This window comes from Diuraphis noxia, unplaced genomic scaffold (genome assembly GCF_037042655.1).
Source record: "Diuraphis noxia isolate RWA-SAM2 unplaced genomic scaffold, SU_Dnox_SAM2 contig0002, whole genome shotgun sequence".
NCBI lineage: Eukaryota > Metazoa > Arthropoda > Insecta > Hemiptera > Aphididae > Diuraphis > Diuraphis noxia.
Genome location: NW_028301712.1, coordinates 69,896,423 through 69,914,650, shown reverse-complemented (window position 1 = coordinate 69,914,650; position 18,228 = coordinate 69,896,423). Strand labels below are relative to the sequence as shown.

The window sequence follows — 18,228 nt, the reverse complement described above, 5'->3', positions numbered from 1 at the left end:
CTAAATTTAACAATACACATATAAATATTTACAAACCATATCAACATTAAATGTTACAGATTCAGAATGATCATTAAATTTAATGATAATAGCTGGTTTTGTTGACTGTCTATGCATTGAATAATCCAGTCGTTGAGGTTCAGTCATCATCTTACGATTACCACCACCAAATTTCCCTAACACTCTGGGTAAATATAAAAATTACATTACTAAATGCTTATTAATAATTACTAAAAAATATATTATTACTTCTACATTTAAATGAATTTTCACACATAAAAATATTTAAAACTAACCCTAATTAATTGATTTTTAGATTCTGAACAAAGCAATAAATATATTGATTTTAAAATCTTTTTTTTTTTGTTTAACACAAAAAAATGATTTAATCTACAATATTAATCGAAGTTTTTAGAATTAAATAGTCAAAAGTAAAAGATTACCAGTACTTTCTAAAATAAAATAATGAAAGAACAGGAATATCCTACTCTGAGGCTTGGAAAGACATCCATTTTGCTACTAAGAGATTCAAGGCAAAGTGCTAGTGTGAACTCTGCTCCCAAGGTGGCTGTTATAGAGAAATTGATGATTGTAGCCAACTATCTTTTTACAGAAGTCCCTCAAACTGACTGAGACTCTGCACCTTTTCACGCTGTATTGAATTGGTTTAATGCCTTTAACCTCTATACCGACAAGCTCATTTTCAGATATGTTAATCTCAAATTTCCAATATTGATATATTCATTAAGGCCATGCACTTTATCACAACATGCTTCTATTGGGGTGGAAGAGGACAAAACTGGTGCTCCAATGGCTCTGTGGCTAGGCCTTGAGGACCTCTCTACTGACGAGGCTGATAAAGCAAAAGCTTTATTTGTTGCAGGAGACTTGTACAAATTATTCTACCACACACAGAGGCAATAATGTTTTCAAAACAGGACAAAGAGCTATTAAAGTAATTTCAGGAGAGATCAGACCAACCAGACAACTGAGTTACCACAGACCGACAGACCATAAGTCTTTACTCTATACTATGGCATTACAGAAGTCATGATGACCTCATTGTTATTTGTTTATACTGAATGTTATACTTTGTAATGTAATTTGAATTTTTATGTGTTTGATAAATGATACTGCATAGGGGTAATCCCCTGAAAATATTACATACCTGACATATTTATTACTATAAGGGCCAGTTGTACCGTCTCTGATTAAAGTTAGCCGGAGTTTAATCGGCCGAATTTTCAATTAAATATCTATTATCAGCTGATTAAGCGTAATTGAAGTTTAACCGTAGACGGTACAACTGGCCCTAAATGTTATTATTTCATTTTATCATGTGAAAGTATATATAACATATGTTATTACTTTTTTAGATAAACAATATAATATTACAACGGTTATACAATACAATAATGGCTAAAAAGTCATCGTGATAACTATTAGTTATCCATCAAGACATACAATAACTCAGTTACAATAGGTTATAGGTTGTAGGACCCTGAAACTTAGTCATTATAATAGTATAATATATACTTTTTATATGAATATAAATTGTAAAAATATAAGACTTATAAAGTAATAACTATTGAACGCAATTAACACATATACTTTTAGTCAAAAATACATGTTATAATATTAGCTATAATACATGACTAAATAAATAGTTTATTCACAACTTGGTTTTACGCATACCATTCTAGATTCATCTATACATAATTCTTTGCTTCTATTATATTCTATAAATATTGCTGACCAATGAAATGCGGAGAACTACAAACAATGGGTTAGTGTACACAATAGTGGAGATAAATGCAAACAAGATGAAAACTTTTTTTTTGGCTATCATACCTATTTATTTAGTCATGGTATAATAGTTGATAAATTATTCAATATAACATATTATTATGTTATATTTTTGGAAAACTTACTATATTTTACTTATTAATAGAAAAATAATATAGTTTTATAATATAAAAAATATTTTTAGAAATATATGGCATATGCAGACAGAATATCAATGCTCAGAATCATTTTAATAGGATGTAATACCCACATGTGTTGTTTCCATCTTACAAATGCATAACATAGCAAATTTTACACTCAACAGAACACACGTAACTTAGATAGTTTAAAATTTAGAGTGAATTGACCTCTAGTAAAATTTAAAGGTAAGATTATTATCTAGACAACCTCATATGTTTTTGTCATATTTTAATTTTAAAGTGAATTATGAGTATTTAAAAATTGTAAACAGTTTTTACATCTTGAAAGCATACAAAGTTTTCTAGATAATGATCATAGCTTTAAGTTTTAATACAGGTCAATTCACTCTAAAGTTTTAACTAACAGAGCTACAAGTGTTCTGCTGAGCGTTAATTTGTTATGTTATGTAATTGTAAAACGGAAACAACACATGCTAGTATCACTTCTCTTAAGGATCCAATAATTTATAATTTTATTTAAATTTGAAAAACCCACTACAATGACCTATAATGAAATATACCTAATATAAATACTGACCTTACTTCACATCAGTGTGACTTTTTCAGTTATTTTTATTGAACTTAATTATTTAGAAGACACTATAAAGGTATTTTGTCCCTCCAACTTACAAATAATTTTCATAGAAAATGTACACTATTTTTTATAAGTACATTATGTTTAACTTTATTAGTTGAAAAATTAGACTGAATCAACATTTTAAGAAAATTTGTGTTTTATGAGGATTTTTTATAATAATTCAGTAACTGGGTATTTATAAAGGTATATATAACTCACGCTATATTACATAATATACACACAAAATTTGTCGGAAAATTATCCATTAAACATAGATAACGTTTGAACTGTTGAATTTCATGATAAGTGAATTAACTCTAATTTTTAAACTAACAAAGTTAAATGTGATCGGCTGAATAAAAATGTGCTATATTACGCCATTTTATGACAGAAACAACAAATGCCTATGAAGATAATATTAATAGATAATTATAAAGTGGTTTGGTTGATTTTTTAATTCCAAATAAAATATTACCTGAATGCTACAGGATAAACATTATCATTAGTGTTATGCAACGATCTCCATAAAGCTTGCATTAAGTCAGCTCTTACTGGTTGAATATGTTCATACAAAAAATCTGTTTGCAGGTTATCCACACATAGTTCCAAAGTTCTAAGACCCTAAAAATGAATGAACAATTTAAACTTGTACAATTCATTCACAAACAAAATATATTAACCTGAATAATTAATGATGGAGATCCATTTAAAGCAGAAACTAATGGATCCATAAGTAGAGGTAAATGAGGTAATAGTGAACTTAAACGAACAGGTACAGTAAGACACAATTCCACAAATAAATCTTTCATATCTTGTTTATGTAAACCAGATTGTAAGCTATTTAAGCTTTTTAATAAGTTTGGTAAAAGAGGTAAAAATTCTTGATATAAAACTCCATGTGCACCACCTCCAATGCAACGAAATAGAGGACGTAATAGTAAAAAATAGTAATATGGATCTTTAGCAGTTAAAGCTAGTTTCATTGAACTGTAAATTAATAACATATAGAGTATAATATAATTTATAACTAAATTAAGTTCATTTTTATAAAACTAACCTGTTAACAATTTGATTTAAGTAAGGTTGAAGTGTTTGTTCACTTTCAATTGAGTACTGATTAACTGTGTCAAATACTTGCTTAAAAAGTTTTAAATACAAATTACTTCTTTCAGCATTTCCACTGCCCATATCTTCCATTTTGCTTAGTAAATGTTCTAATAATAATGTTGCAAATATGGAAGAAGTGTCTGATGTATTGAGGCTATTGTTTAAAAGTGATTCACTAATGTACATTAAAGCATGATTTTTTTCTACTCGTTCAACAAAATATGCTATTGTAGTAGAAAATATTTCTTTAAATGTGCTTGGAGGTAATAAAGTAAACTACAGAAAAAAACAATATAAGATTATTTTATAAATGTTTAAATTAAAATAATACTTACAATACTACTTAAATGGTCCATTGCTTCTTTTTCTTCTTTTGATCGTGGTCTTAAAACATTGGCATTGTTGTTTTGATTATTTAATGGATTTATTATATGCACATCCATAGCTTGTAAAGACCATTTAACAAGGCCAGAATAAATTTTTAAAAGTTGAGGTTTAACTGGTAATTTCGGTGTACTTCCTGAATCATCTTCTTTATTAGTCTGAAATCAAAGATAAAAATAAATTAATAATAGTTAATAATTACAAAATAAATTAATAAATTAGCACAATACAAATTTTCGATAGAAATCAATAATAGTATTATTAGTTGAATACTTATCTATAATAATGAGATATTTTTGTATTGCTTGTTTTGTAATTGTTTAATAATACATTAGAACCTCAATTATCTGAATCTCCGTTATACAAACCCTCTATTATCCGAATGTTAATATTAAAAATGACTGGTCGCAGTTTATTGTAAGTACATAATAATATGTTCATGTGCGTAATTTAATAATGTTTATCTTAATCATGGTCAGGTACAGCTAGCTTATCAATACATATTGTATACTGAACATCTATATTATTTTTGTGTCAATTAAAAAAAATCAGTTAGTCAAAAACAATATTTCTCATAATAGGTAATAACATAATACGTTATGTGTAACATAGAGGACGCATCACCCGCATGTGTTGTCTCTGACTTACAAGTGTGTAACATAGACATTTTTACACTCAGCAGATCGTGTTTAGTCTAAAATTTAGAGTGAATTGGCCTCTTGTAAATAGGCTTTTTGTTATCATTTAATTTTATAGCAAGTTATGTGTATATTAAGATATAAAAATATTTTACAATTTTAAAATACACATAACTCAATTTAAAATTAAATTATAACAAAAAACCTACGAGAAGTCCTCAAAAATAATGTTACCTTTAATTTTTGCAAGAGGTCAACTCACTTAAAATTTAAAACAAACGGAGCTAAATTGGAACTGCTGAGTGTAAAATTTAGTATGTTACGCACTTGTAAGACAGAAACAATACAAGCTGGTGTGGCATATTCTTAAATATGTGTAATAAATAGATACTAAAAATTATATATTCATTGTAAAAATATACATATATATTTTTTGATTTATATTATTCAAACTTTCGCTTGTCTGAACTCAGTGTGGTCCTGGTAATTTCGGATAATTGAGGTTCTACAGTAACTTAATACTTAACAGTAATGTACCTTAACTGTAGCAATACCCCATACAGCAGTTTTTATACCACAAATTATAACTTTAACTAGCGTCCTGCACTCTGGCAATGAGAATAAAGCTGTTGGTGATGAAGAGAATACATATTTTGTTTTTTCTTGAAGTTTTTTTCCACCAGGATTATTAGCAAACTCTTTTTGTTCTCGTTTTATAATGTCATCAATAGTTTCACCCTCATTGATGTCTAGAATTTGTGATGATTCAGATGTCAATGATTTAGTGGCACTAAAATAGTAATTTATATTTAAATATTTTAACACCCTAAAAATAAGCAAATTTTATTTAATAAACCATACTTTTTAGAAATTATAGCTGGTATGTATAATTTAGAAACTACTTTGAGTTTTAGCACATAAACTTGAACAATACGTATTAAAAGATCAAAACTGACAGTTTCTCCAGGAGTGCATTTTAAATTGGGAACTTCTTCACCATTTCTCTGTCTAATACAATCTACTAAATTCATTAACATTTTACAGCACATTAACTGGATACTGAAATAATTTTTATTTATAAATTACAATTTAGTTTTTATTACATAGTGCAATGTTTTATTTTCTTACCTAGGAGTTAAACTATGGTCATGAACATTAATTGCAAAAAGATTAATAGCTTTTACAATTGTTGGTAGTGATAAATGAACTCGAACATGATGAATTAGATCAGCAATAGTACTATATGCCAGTGGTTTTAAATTTTCTGTAGTAGTCCATCCTCGGCCAAGTAGTGTATTTTCATCAAGTAATTTATCCATGTATGGAATAAATTCTTAAAACAAAAAACAAAAGCAAAAATAACAATTTAAGATTTAAATAACAATTTATTTTTACTTATTCGTAAGTCTGTATTAAGAATATGTCTTGATGCGATCAAAAGTTCTTTTCTAAGATGAGTAACTTCCATGGGACATGATTCCAACATTCCAATCATTCCTTCAACTAATTGTACAGAATGAATAGTTACAATTTCTGCAAATGGCTTAATAACAAATGCTAGATAAGATAAAACTTTAATTTGAGCTGATATCAATTCAACCAAAATTTCCTTGTTATAATTTGAATGAGATCTGTAAATATTATATATTATCATGAATCAAGTAAATTAACAATTCTGTATACTCTTTTTTTATACTTGTAAAGTGTTGATGGCTGTAGAGGTATAATTCGTATAATGGTTGGAATATATTCACTAAGTTCTCTTTTGACATTATCTTTATAAAGTTGATAAATAAGTACGATTGCTATTGGTAATTCTTGCAATATTTTTAATGACGAAATACTTCGCGGAATAACATTATACTAAAAAAAATATACAGTTATAACAAATGAATAAAACAAAATAAGTTCTAACTTTTAAGTTACTTAATTAATATAAGTAATTTATTATAAAAATTTACCGTCTCAATATTATTTTCTGATGTTTCACAGTTAATAACAATTGTTGAATATGTATTATCTAGAATTTCACTAATATCAACTGTAGATAGATCATTAATACGCAGTTTTTGTTGGGTTCTCATGCTAAATATTTTTTCCATGTTATCAGGTATGTCCCAATAGATTTTTTTTGTATTTCGAAGAAATGTACTAATCTATTATATAATATGCATAACGTACAATTTGACAATTACATGATTGTACTTGAATAATTATTAATTATTTTTAACTTACTTCAGCATTATATGGAGGTCTGAAATTTTTTTGTAATTCAACAATAATACGTATGCATGAAATTCCATTTTGTTCATTATCAGTTTCAATGAGCTTCATACATAATGTTACAAGTCGATCAACATAAGGTTTTAGAAATTCATTACAAGGTAGTCTATATATCATTTCTAACACCAGTTTTCTTACTTGCTACAAACAAAGTTACATTATGAAATATAAATATTATTGTTAAAGTAATACATTATATTTAAATAATTATCTAGTCAGGTTAATAAGTTCTTCCGGCTGAAACTTAATCATATTAAACATATATTTAACACTTTATTTGTTGCCAAATAAATTAAAATTAAGTACGAATAATACACAGAAAATTCATACAATACGACTGTTTCAACCTAAGATGATAAAATTTAACCTATAACACAGGGGCGGCCAACGGTCGATCGCGGACAATTTCAAAGTCGATCATGTTAGAATTTATTTTTAGGGACACGCGCTCGAATTGTTATCGAACTGTCGATAAGTTTTATCTGTTTAATACTTTAATTTTAATCTGGTTTCGTGTGTCAAATGTTTATCGGTCACAAATGTTCATTTCACTGTGTTCTGTTGGTGTCTGTTGTATTTAAAATTTATAATTATAAGTGCACATAAAAAACAAAAAACTTATCATTTTCATCAAGAATGGGAAATGGATTTTTTTTTTTTACAATGTTGAAAGACAAGTGCATATGTTTGATATGTCAAATAACAATATCCACAACAACAAAAAGGTAACCTAGAAAGACATTTTAGAACTACGCATTCAAAATTTGATATAGATTTCCCTCGTAAAACTGAAGTATGTAAAAAGCAATTAGAAAAATTAAAACTTGAAATTGATTTTTACTAAACCAGTTTTAAAATCCAAAGCAGCAACAAGTGCTTCATTTCAAATTAGTCATGTTTTAGCTAAGAATAAAAAATCATTTCAAACCGGTGAAATAGTAAAACAAGCTTTTTTAGAAGGCACACTTTTCAATATTTAATTAATTTAATCACATGATTTTTAGTAATATTATTATTTTATAGATAAAACGGCAAAATACTGGTTTTTATCTAGCCAGCGAGTCCCCTTCTAATTAATAGGTATATCCTCACAGGACACCTTGTATTTAAATTGAGGGTATCACTCAAAAGCAACAGATTTTGTCCAGTTCAGCCAAAAATTTTTACCACCAATTGCGGACTGTTATTTTTAAGGATATAAATAAATCAAGTGGTGTCCACTTTGCACTGAAATGAGCAACTGAAAAGTACTATTGAGCTTAATGGACTATGGACAATTTTAATAGGCTACAGCCAAAGTTTGATGAACTTAGTGCATGCGACCAAGTCTGATAAGCATGAGAACACTTTGTTTTAAATTAATTGTATACATTTAAAAAAATAAATGATTAGCATAAATCTTCTATACTCTGTCTTATAAAAGAACGGGACCGTGTCTCGACCCAAATTTGGTCATTCTTGTGCATCCCCACGCCGCACTGCACAGCTGCGCTGCAACGACGATGACGGACGTCGCTGGTGGTCGCAGCGAGGAGTAAATGGTGTAGCTCATTCTACATGCGCGAAACGGTCCCGTTATTTCGTGAGACAGACTATAGTTGAGTTAATAAAAAATAAAAAAAATGTTTAAATTTAAAATTGTACTTATAAATTCATCCACTTATATGAAACATGTATAACATAAATAACTATTCAAGTTGAATTTACAGTTGGAGTACAAAAATTAAACATCATAAAACTATCTTTAATTATGTGTACTTCAAAACTTACAAATATATGATATTCTGCTATAAAATATGGTTCTCCATCAACTAAAATGCGAATAAAATATTTGATCATATGTTCTAAAAATGTTGGATATTGATGAGAATCCACAATCATCTAAACATTTGTAAATAAACAAATTAGTGTTCTTAGTTATATTATGAACATATAAATTAGTAAACTAATTACATGGAATTTGAAATAGTATATGTAAAAGCCCCCGACAATTGTATTTTATAGTGTTTTAAAACATTTACATATTTTTTATGCACATTTCAAATTGTACTTGATGAAACTAATTGAATTGTTCAGTTTGAAAATGTATAGTTTTGCAAAAAGATAAGTTATGACAGTTGAAAAAATGACGTCAAAATACCATTTAACTAGGTAATTAAGAATAAATCATAACATAACTTGAACAAAGAATACATAGCTATCTTAGAATTTGGTTGTAAATAAAAAAATCTATTTAATGCTTATTTTTTATTGTAAAAATATATTGTAGGACTTAATGTAACAACATATACTAACGTGATTAAGAAAAAGATCATAATATTAATAGTAAAAGATAATTTATTTACCTCAAAGTTTTCATTCAGAGTTTGTACAATTTTTAATTTTTGTTCATCTTCAACATTTGGATCTGTCAACAATGTAATATCTGAACGATATTTGTCCATTGTTGATTCATGATCTAACATAGGTTCTATTTTAACAACTGCAGCCATTATAAATGTTTGTTTAAATAACCATCCACTTCCGATTTAATTACTTCACTATAAATAATAAATAATAAGAACATATAGATTAAATAAACTTTAATAAACAGTAATGATTCTAACTTTTAATTTTAACTTCATCATTAGAATATTGTGTTATTGTTGATAAGTATTAATAATTATAACCATATAAATGAATGTTTAGGTTATTGAACCTTATGAAATGATTATTGTATATATTTCTAATTTCAAAAAAGGTGTAAAGAAAATAAGAACATAGAATATTTGAATATCAGAATAATTCACATTTTGAAGAAAGTTGTCTACAACTACAAGTTTCAAACAAATTTAATATTTATTATCAATTTTCAAATAGCGGAAAAATTTAAACATTAACCTCAATCTTAGATTTATCTCAAGGAGTATACAAATAACAGTTTTTATAACTAGTGTGGACTGACCAATGACCATAGATTAGTATAATATTATAAATTATAATCGTAGACATATAAAAATATTATGGACTGCGCTTAGAGAAAGTCAATTCCAAACTTAGATCATAATATACTATACTATACTGTAAAATATATAATCATAGATATAATATTATCTATGCGTTAATGATTGCATACCATAGGCTTGGTGGGGTTGTATGATAAGTATAAGATGATAGGGGTGGGAGGGTATTTGCTAGTTATCGATGGGAGGGGAGTGGCCGGGCATGTAAGTGAATGGCATTGATCTTTAGGCCGGGTGGGGACGCGGGATAGCCGGATTCTCCAGTCCTCCAGATTTGCAGGGCCTCAGGGGACACAAAACATACTACTTAGGACAAATCAAAGAATCAAACAAATATAGGGTAGTCCTCCCCAATGAAGGAATGTTGGCAATCCTAGTGTGAAGTGAATTTCGTTGACCTATGTATCTTTATTCTTTGGTAAAATGGTCCATACTTTTGGAACAAAAATTAAAAATTAATTCCATAGCTCAATATTATTATTATTATTATTTATTACTTTTTAAAAACATAATACATTAGTGTAAATGAATAATTGTTCTACTAAACCACAGAAAATTTGTCCCATACTGTTTTGAAATCACGAATAAAGGTATAGACTTTACAACGTATAGTATGCTACTTTAATTCGTGTTTGGAACAAATGTTTAGCGCCTATTAGCGGAGTACTGGAGAAATAAGAATTATTTTCCTCTGAAATACCTTCCCGAATTTGATTTTACTAAGAAGTGCTTTTCTGCAGTTAATATTAGTTCCCAATGTTCCCATAATAAAAGCATTCCTAACAAATTATGTTTTTAAATTTAATTGTTCCTGACAAACATTTTCGTGAAAATCAAGTGCCATCGTATTATATTATTATTAATCATTATTCTACCTATATTTCTCATATCGTGAAATACAGCTGGCGATTGATTTAATTTTGAAATAGAAACTAGAAAGACCACCGAACGGCCAAACTACCGTCAACGGAACCATTGACCATTTATACCCAACTACCCAAGCCAGTAGCCACTACTGTTTGAACCATAGAATACGATACCACCACAGAACAATAATTTAGTAATACCACAGAATTGACACTTGACAGAATCACGATGTAGAGAAAATTTGCTTTCTCTACATCGTGCACAGAATAATGTATTAAATTATTTCATCTATTCTGTGGTAATACCAACTAATACCATTGTTAAACATTTGTAAAGATCGTTATCAATTTTATCACATTCAAAAACCAAATAGCATATTATTGATATTATTAAACATGTTAAAATAACGTTATGATAATATATGTTACATTATTATCCATAAAATATAAATCAAAACCATTATATTAAATAAGACCAACTGCTTCAGCTGCAACACAATACACAACGTAATTGGACGATTAATAAGTCTTCGAGAAAACAGACCATTTTAGTTTTTTTTAAATACTATCATGGATATCGGAGAACTGTTAGATTACAAAGTATGTATCAAACAATGTTTGTCAAATAATTTGACAATACTTATTAATATAGCTTTAATACCTAATTCAATGTTGTTTGATTTTAGCCTGCCAACACTCCAAAACGACCACTACCTGAAGAAGAAGTTAATCAAATTCAAGAAAATGAGACAGATTACGAACGACAAAAAAAACTCAGACGATTAGCCAAACATCGTGTTCAACAAATAGAGAAACAAGAGCAAGAAAGATTAAAAGCAGAACAAGAAAGACTAGCAGAAGAAGAGCGAATAAAACAAGAACGGCAAGATATGGTGCAAAAACTAGTTGATGAAAATCTTGCTGGTTCTGATGTAAGAAAAAAAATATTTGATGTTAATCAAAAAACACAAATGATAATGACACAATAATATAAATATTTAAATTTCAATACATTATAATTTTTTTTTCTTTTATAGGATGGGGTTTTAGATGAAACGGCTCTAAAACGCATGATTTTATTATTTGAAAAAAAAGTGCTGAAAAACCAAGAAATGCGAATAAAATTTCCTGAAAATCCTGAAAAGTAATTTTTTAATATGATTTGTATTCATAATTGTATTATATTTATTTTTGTTTAGGTTTATGGAATCAGAAATTGAATTGCACGATATTTTAACAGAAATGCATGCTATAGCAACTGTTCCAGATTTATATCCTATATTAGTCAATCTAAAAGCTGTTTTATCTTTGTTAGAATTACTTACTCATGAAAACACTGATATAGCTGTTGCAGTTGTCAATTTATTACAGGTTTGTAATACTAAAATATATTTCTTTTAAGTTATTATAATAACACATGCATTGTTTTAGGAACTTACTGATCTTGATTCTTTAAACGAGAATGAAGAAGGTACTGAAATATTGATTGATGCATTGCTTAGCAAACAAATATGTGCTTTATTAGTACAAAATCTTGAACGTTTGGATGAATCTGTGAAAGAAGAAGCTAATGGTGTACATACAACATTAGGAATATTTGAAAATATCATGGAACTAAGGCCTGATGTTGTAGTTGATATTGGTAAACAAGGTCTTATTCCATGGCTTTTAAAAAGAATTAAAGCTAAAATGCCTTATGATGGTAATAAACTTTATTGTAGTGAAATCCTATCTATATTGTTGCAAAACAATGAAGAAAATAGAGCTTTAGTGGGAGAAATTGGAGGAATTGATAATTTATTACAACAACTAGCAGTAAATATTTATATAAGCTATATGTTAAAATAAATAGTATTTAATATATGTTTAATTTGATTTTTAGTATTATAAAAGACATGATCCTTCTTCTACTGATGAACAAGAAATGATGGAAAATCTTTTTGATTGTCTTTGTTCTTGTTTAATGGATAAACAAAACAGAGATAGATTCTTGAGAGGTGAAGGACTTCAGCTTATGAATCTTATTTTAAGGTAATTTATTATATAATCAATACATTTATTTGTTTGTTTGTTTGTTTATTTATTTTATTAGATATTTGTAAACAACTTTAGAAATATGTTCTTGTTTCAGGGAAAAAAAATTAAGTAGAAATGGTTCATTAAAGGTATTGAATCATGCTTTATCAGGTCCACAAGGCAAAGATAATTGCAATAAATTTGTAGATATTTTGGGACTTCGGACCATATTTCCACTTTTCATGAAAACTCCTAAAAAAAACAGAAAAAGAATGCTTAGTACTGAAGAGCATGAAGGTATTAAATTGAATTAGTTATTTAAGAGCTAAGAAATTGTATACTTAAATTCAAATATTATTGTAGAACATGTTATTTCTATAATTGCGAATATGTTACGTAACTGTCGGGGTACACAAAGACAACGTCTCATGACTAAATTTATTGAAAATGATATGGAAAAAGTTGATAGACTCATGGAACTTCATTTTAAGTATATGGAAAAGGTCGAAATGATTGATGCTTCAATCGATGAAAAGGTAAAGTAGTAATTATGTTAGGATTAGATTTTTACTAGTTTAAAATATTATATTGTAGAACACCGGAGAAGAAGATGAAGATGAAATCTATTTGAAACGTTTGAATGGAGGTCTATTTTCTTTGCAACTGGTTGATTATATTATATTGGAGGTTTGCAATAGTAGCCCAAACATAAAAAAGAGAGTAACTCACATTTTAAATATGCGAGGTGGAACATTAAAAACTATTCGACAGATAATGAGAGGTATCTATTAGATTAATTTATTACCGTTAATAAGTATTAGCCATTAGGTTTTTATTTATATTTTTTTAATAATTAATTTAGAAATATTTGGTAATGAACTAATGAATATTTAAATAAGTATTTCTGACAATATAAATTAGACATTTGGTTAAATAATAGTTAAAATCAAAAAATTGTATTTTTATAGAATATGCTGGAAATCTAGGCGAAGATGGGGATAAAGAATGGCAAGAACAAGAGCAACGTCATATTTTAAAAATGGTCGATAAGTTGTAAATTTTAATGTAAAAAAAGTTATAAAATTAAGATAATCTGATATTATGATTGTAAAAATATACATTATTGTATGAAGTATATTTAATTATATCAATTACCTGCCACTAATTATTGAATTCTTGATTGATAATTTTTTATTGTTCTATGATATATATAAAATACTAACTAACAGAATTATACTTTGTTGGTCTATGTTTGCATTAAATAATTAATTAATTTAATGGTAAATGATTTGATTTGATGTATTATTTTTTTTATCATAGACTGATAGCTATTAGCCTATTTATCAATATTTTGTGATATAATTTATTTTTAATTTATGTTACTTAAGTAACAATTCTAGTATTTTTAGTATTTACAAATTTAGAATAGTTGAAACCTATACACATAGATAAAAGGTATTGCATTTATACCTTGCTTACAAATATTAAAAAAATAATAGTCTTAAGTGTTAAGATTTTAAAAATTAAAAATTACCAAAATCCTGATTATCTTAATAATTAGATTAGTAAATTTAGTTAAACATGAATCCTCAAGTAATTTTACAGCATTTTATTGTATTATATTATTATCTAGTATTTTTCTATCAAAAATTAATTTTTACTATTTACCATTCTGCTGAATTTTAAGTTAATTTAGTTCACTGTTGGAGTAGTGTTAGGTTTTACCATGGTACCATTGTATATTTGTATTTTATAGCTACATTTTAAGAGGAAGTGATACCCGCATGTGCTGTCTACGTCTTCCATGTGCGTTACATAACAAATTTTAAGGTCAACAGATCACTTTTAGCTCCTTGAGTTTAAAAATTAAGGTGAATTGATCTTTTACAACATTTTTTTTTTTTTTTAATTTTATTTTTCTCCTAATTAAGGATCTCTAGCCCAGTTTCTTTTTAATCGACGGTGAGTTGGTAATGTAAGAGAGGACATATTTTTAATTTTTAATGGAAACAATTGTAGTGTTTTACAACATTTAAAGGTAAAAATATTATTTAGACGACCTCATGGACTTTTTAGTATATTTTAATTTTGAAGCGAGTTATAAATATTTTAAAATCGTAAATTCTTTATACATCTTAAAATACTTAAAACTTGCTTCAAAATCAAAATAAAGGAAAAAGCCCATGAGATTGTATAATTTTATTTTTACCTTTAAATTTTTTAAAAGATCAATTCACTCTAATTTTTAAACTAAGAGCTAAAAGTGATCTGCTGAGCTTAAAATTTACTATGTTATGTGCACTATGTGAGACAGAGACAACACATGGGAGTATCACATCCTCTTAAAGATTCAAATTCTTAAGTTGTAGCCTTAAAGAGTCACACATTATACAAATTAAAAAATATAAATTAATATAGTAATTTGTTTATATTTTTAAATGTTTATTGCCTCATGCAATATTTAACTTCATTTTTATAAAATTTTCCATGATATTCTTTTATTGATGTCAATTTTTGTAATAATGATATATTAAGTAAGTAAAACATATTTTAGTTTCTTTTTTTTTAAATATATCAAGCAATTATTTTTGTAAGGCTGTACTAATCATGTTACTAAATCTATGTACAAAAATGTTGGTGTTTTAAGGTATTTATCATAGAGCGCAAATAGCAAGAAAGGGAAGCAAAGCTCCATTTAATCATTGTAAAGTCCAACCAAAAATCTGAGGATTTCAAATCTCATTCTGATGTACAACTTTGCCATGTTTAGATTCCAAAAGAACAGTATTGGTGAACTCATTTTTAATTTCGAAATGTGCATTGGCATTCCTGTAGGCTCCAATGAATTTAGGAATAATTAAATCTTTGATCCTCTTCTGAAACTATGTCTATGAATTTTTAATTTGTATTGTACCAGGAATTTTTTATTTTTTATTATTGGCTCAATTGAAGTCATGATTCTTTTGAGCAGAATGACTACTGTCTACTTCACTTAATCAAACATGATTTGGTGAGTTGGTGATGTATGGAAACCTCACTAATTACAGAAGTTCAATAGGAGTGATATTACTTGTTTCAGGAAAATCATGAAGTTTACCGTCGCCCAAATCTTAAAGTTGCTTGTCAAATGTTAGTGCCAGAAACGTCTCTAAGTAATTTTAATTAATAACAATTTAATTTTCTTCACATTTATCCAGTGAGCTGAATTCTTCTGGTACGTATTCAGCTTGTCTGCTGCTGTAGATCTATTAATAAAAATGTATAACTGAAATCACCAGAGATCAATTCCAGGGTTGTATCCATTGGATGCTGATAGCATCAAACATTTTGCAGAGTACATATTAATTTCTTATAGGCCATGGTTATATTCATATCAATTGTTGATTTTGTATGTTTTCAATACAATTGTCAATCCAGATTTTTTTACAATGCTGCAGAGAGGTTAGAGAATTTGCAAATACATTTATATTCAATGGTAGCTTGAGAACCAAATAGGCCGTGTGTCCTCCATCATTATGCAATCTTGACGCTACAGCCAAAGCTTAATTTGAATTTTAGTGAGTTACAATTTTAGTAGAAATGTTTATTCTTGTGTCTCCTGGTGCACAAAGCAAAATAAATCCACCATTTTTGTCTCAAACATGCTCCATAACTGTCATACATGAGTTTTTCATTGTTTGTTAAGTGTCTTTTCTGAGTTCAGTATAAATTTAATTTTTATTCAAGTGTAATAGTGTGGGACTTAGTGATATGGTAACATTTCTGCAAATTTGTCAGATGTATACTATTGGAAAAAAGCATTAAATGTAGTGTTTGACGGATCTGCAGCTCACTGGGTTGCATTATTCACACCTAATTAGAAAAAAATTTGGATAGCTAAGGTGAATTTATGCAAGCAACTTACTGTATTCCATCCTTTGCAGTTAAATCTTGTAAATTAATAAACTTTTTATCTTTTAGTCTTGATTGGTTGTAATAAATGTAAATGAGTATTCTCATTTGATTTTAGTGAATTTATTAGTGAGGAATTGTTTGTAAAATTGATGATACTAAAGGATCTAGTTAAATTGTTGTGCTCGAATTATGCATAAAATCCATACAACTGGCTATATTGTTGTCACAGCATCTGTGACGAAATGAGTCTTATACAATTAGAGATCATATCTGTCTTCTCAAGAAAACAGTATTGGATATTGAAGTGAATGATATGAAAAATCAAAAAAGCAACACATTGACAATAGACAAAATATTTTATCAGGCACTGGTAATGTATATTTCTACAATCATAGCTGCTATTGGAGCATTGAAGTGCTTTCATAGTCAATTATTGGCATTTTGTATGCCCTTATAAGTGATAATGACTTTTAAGAACTTACTTTCTTTAATGATGATTTGAATTCTCTGATCACTTCTTGTGGAATGATCCAGCTTTATAGATAAGTCAAAAATCCGGAAACGGTCCAATATGCAACCTACTGACTGTTACAACGGCCGTTAAGATCCATGTAGGTAAAAAAGTCACTATCTTCACGAATTGATTGATAAGTCTGGCAACCCTGTTTTGTACAACGTAATGTAATAACTTTTTTCATAGGCCATCAGAATTTCGTTTTTTACTATTTCTTAAATATTCCACAAGTTGGCCATTACATACAACACCATCTTTCAACTTTATAAATGTCATTGGATTATTGGCCAGTAATAACCCTCAGTCTTTTAAATATTGAACACATGTCACTTCATCTCTAATAATGTGCCTATATAGGTGAACAATAGTATACGTCATGTTGAGTCAAAACACAAAAAATTCACACGCACAAAATAAAACTCACATAAAAATTCACAATATATAAATATATTTGTAAAAAATATATTGTATGCTTTATTTCTACTAATTTTAATAGTAATATAATATTCAAGCCATGTAAAGCCTATAAATAAACTAAATAAATATTTTACTTACTTGATTTTTAATGTTTGAATTTTTGATGTTATTCAGCTTTAAAGCTTTGTAGTGAATTAATGATTGAAGATACGATTCTGATAATTAATTTATGTTTAATCATATTGTGATTTAATACATACTAAAGAAAATTTTTTATGAAAATAATTGGCCTACCTAATCAGTTGAGCTTTATATTTGTCACTGCCTAACAGTAATTACTAACTAGTAATTATGACTCCATATCGAGAGAAAACATTGGATGATCAGAATAAAGGTAATATTTTAACAAAACTATTTGAAAAATTGTGGGTACAGAGTTCTCTTACTTTCAACTATTCTTTATAGTTTTTTATTGATTCACATATAAAAACGTGTACTTTGAGTTGCAGTTAAATAATATAAAATAAGCATAAAATAATAATCTG

The 18,228-nt window shown here is 27.6% G+C and overlaps 2 protein-coding genes and 1 long non-coding RNA gene across 3 annotated transcripts in view; 2 read left to right on the top strand and 1 right to left on the bottom strand.

Moving 5' to 3' along the window:
* The window catches only part of Nipped-A (Transcription-associated protein Nipped-A), a 36,598-nt gene extending 26,816 nt beyond the window's left edge, over positions 1-9,782 (bottom strand). The window contains exons 1-15 of the mRNA XM_015514558.2: positions 9,581-9,782; positions 9,320-9,514; positions 8,745-8,855; positions 6,927-7,115; positions 6,653-6,847; positions 6,388-6,554; positions 6,087-6,322; positions 5,820-6,024; positions 5,553-5,750; positions 5,229-5,481; positions 4,005-4,211; positions 3,620-3,945; positions 3,243-3,549; positions 3,038-3,183; positions 37-184 (exon numbers count right to left, since the gene is read on the bottom strand). Coding sequence (XP_015370044.2) covers positions 37-184; positions 3,038-3,183; positions 3,243-3,549; positions 3,620-3,945; positions 4,005-4,211; positions 5,229-5,481; positions 5,553-5,750; positions 5,820-6,024; positions 6,087-6,322; positions 6,388-6,554; positions 6,653-6,847; positions 6,927-7,115; positions 8,745-8,855; positions 9,320-9,466 — 2,835 coding nt within the window. The 5' untranslated portion in view covers positions 9,467-9,514; positions 9,581-9,782. The remainder of the gene's footprint in view (positions 1-36; positions 185-3,037; positions 3,184-3,242; positions 3,550-3,619; positions 3,946-4,004; positions 4,212-5,228; positions 5,482-5,552; positions 5,751-5,819; positions 6,025-6,086; positions 6,323-6,387; positions 6,555-6,652; positions 6,848-6,926; positions 7,116-8,744; positions 8,856-9,319; positions 9,515-9,580) is intronic.
* Positions 54-1,163, top strand: LOC149058857 (uncharacterized). Its single transcript, XR_016190290.1, has 2 exons — positions 54-188; positions 884-1,163. It is a non-coding gene; the product is annotated as an uncharacterized LOC149058857 (long non-coding RNA).
* Positions 9,783-11,232: 1,450 nt separating the features above from the next.
* On the top strand, positions 11,233-14,023 carry LOC107166041 (beta-catenin-like protein 1). Its single transcript, XM_015514535.2, has 10 exons — positions 11,233-11,442; positions 11,529-11,774; positions 11,880-11,986; positions 12,042-12,213; positions 12,274-12,657; positions 12,725-12,873; positions 12,974-13,155; positions 13,222-13,394; positions 13,453-13,639; positions 13,827-14,023. Exons 1-10 carry the CDS (start codon positions 11,413-11,415, stop codon positions 13,913-13,915), a joined length of 1,719 nt encoding a protein of 572 aa, XP_015370021.2. The 5' UTR covers positions 11,233-11,412; the 3' UTR covers positions 13,916-14,023.
* The last annotated feature ends 4,205 nt before the right edge of the window (positions 14,024-18,228 follow it).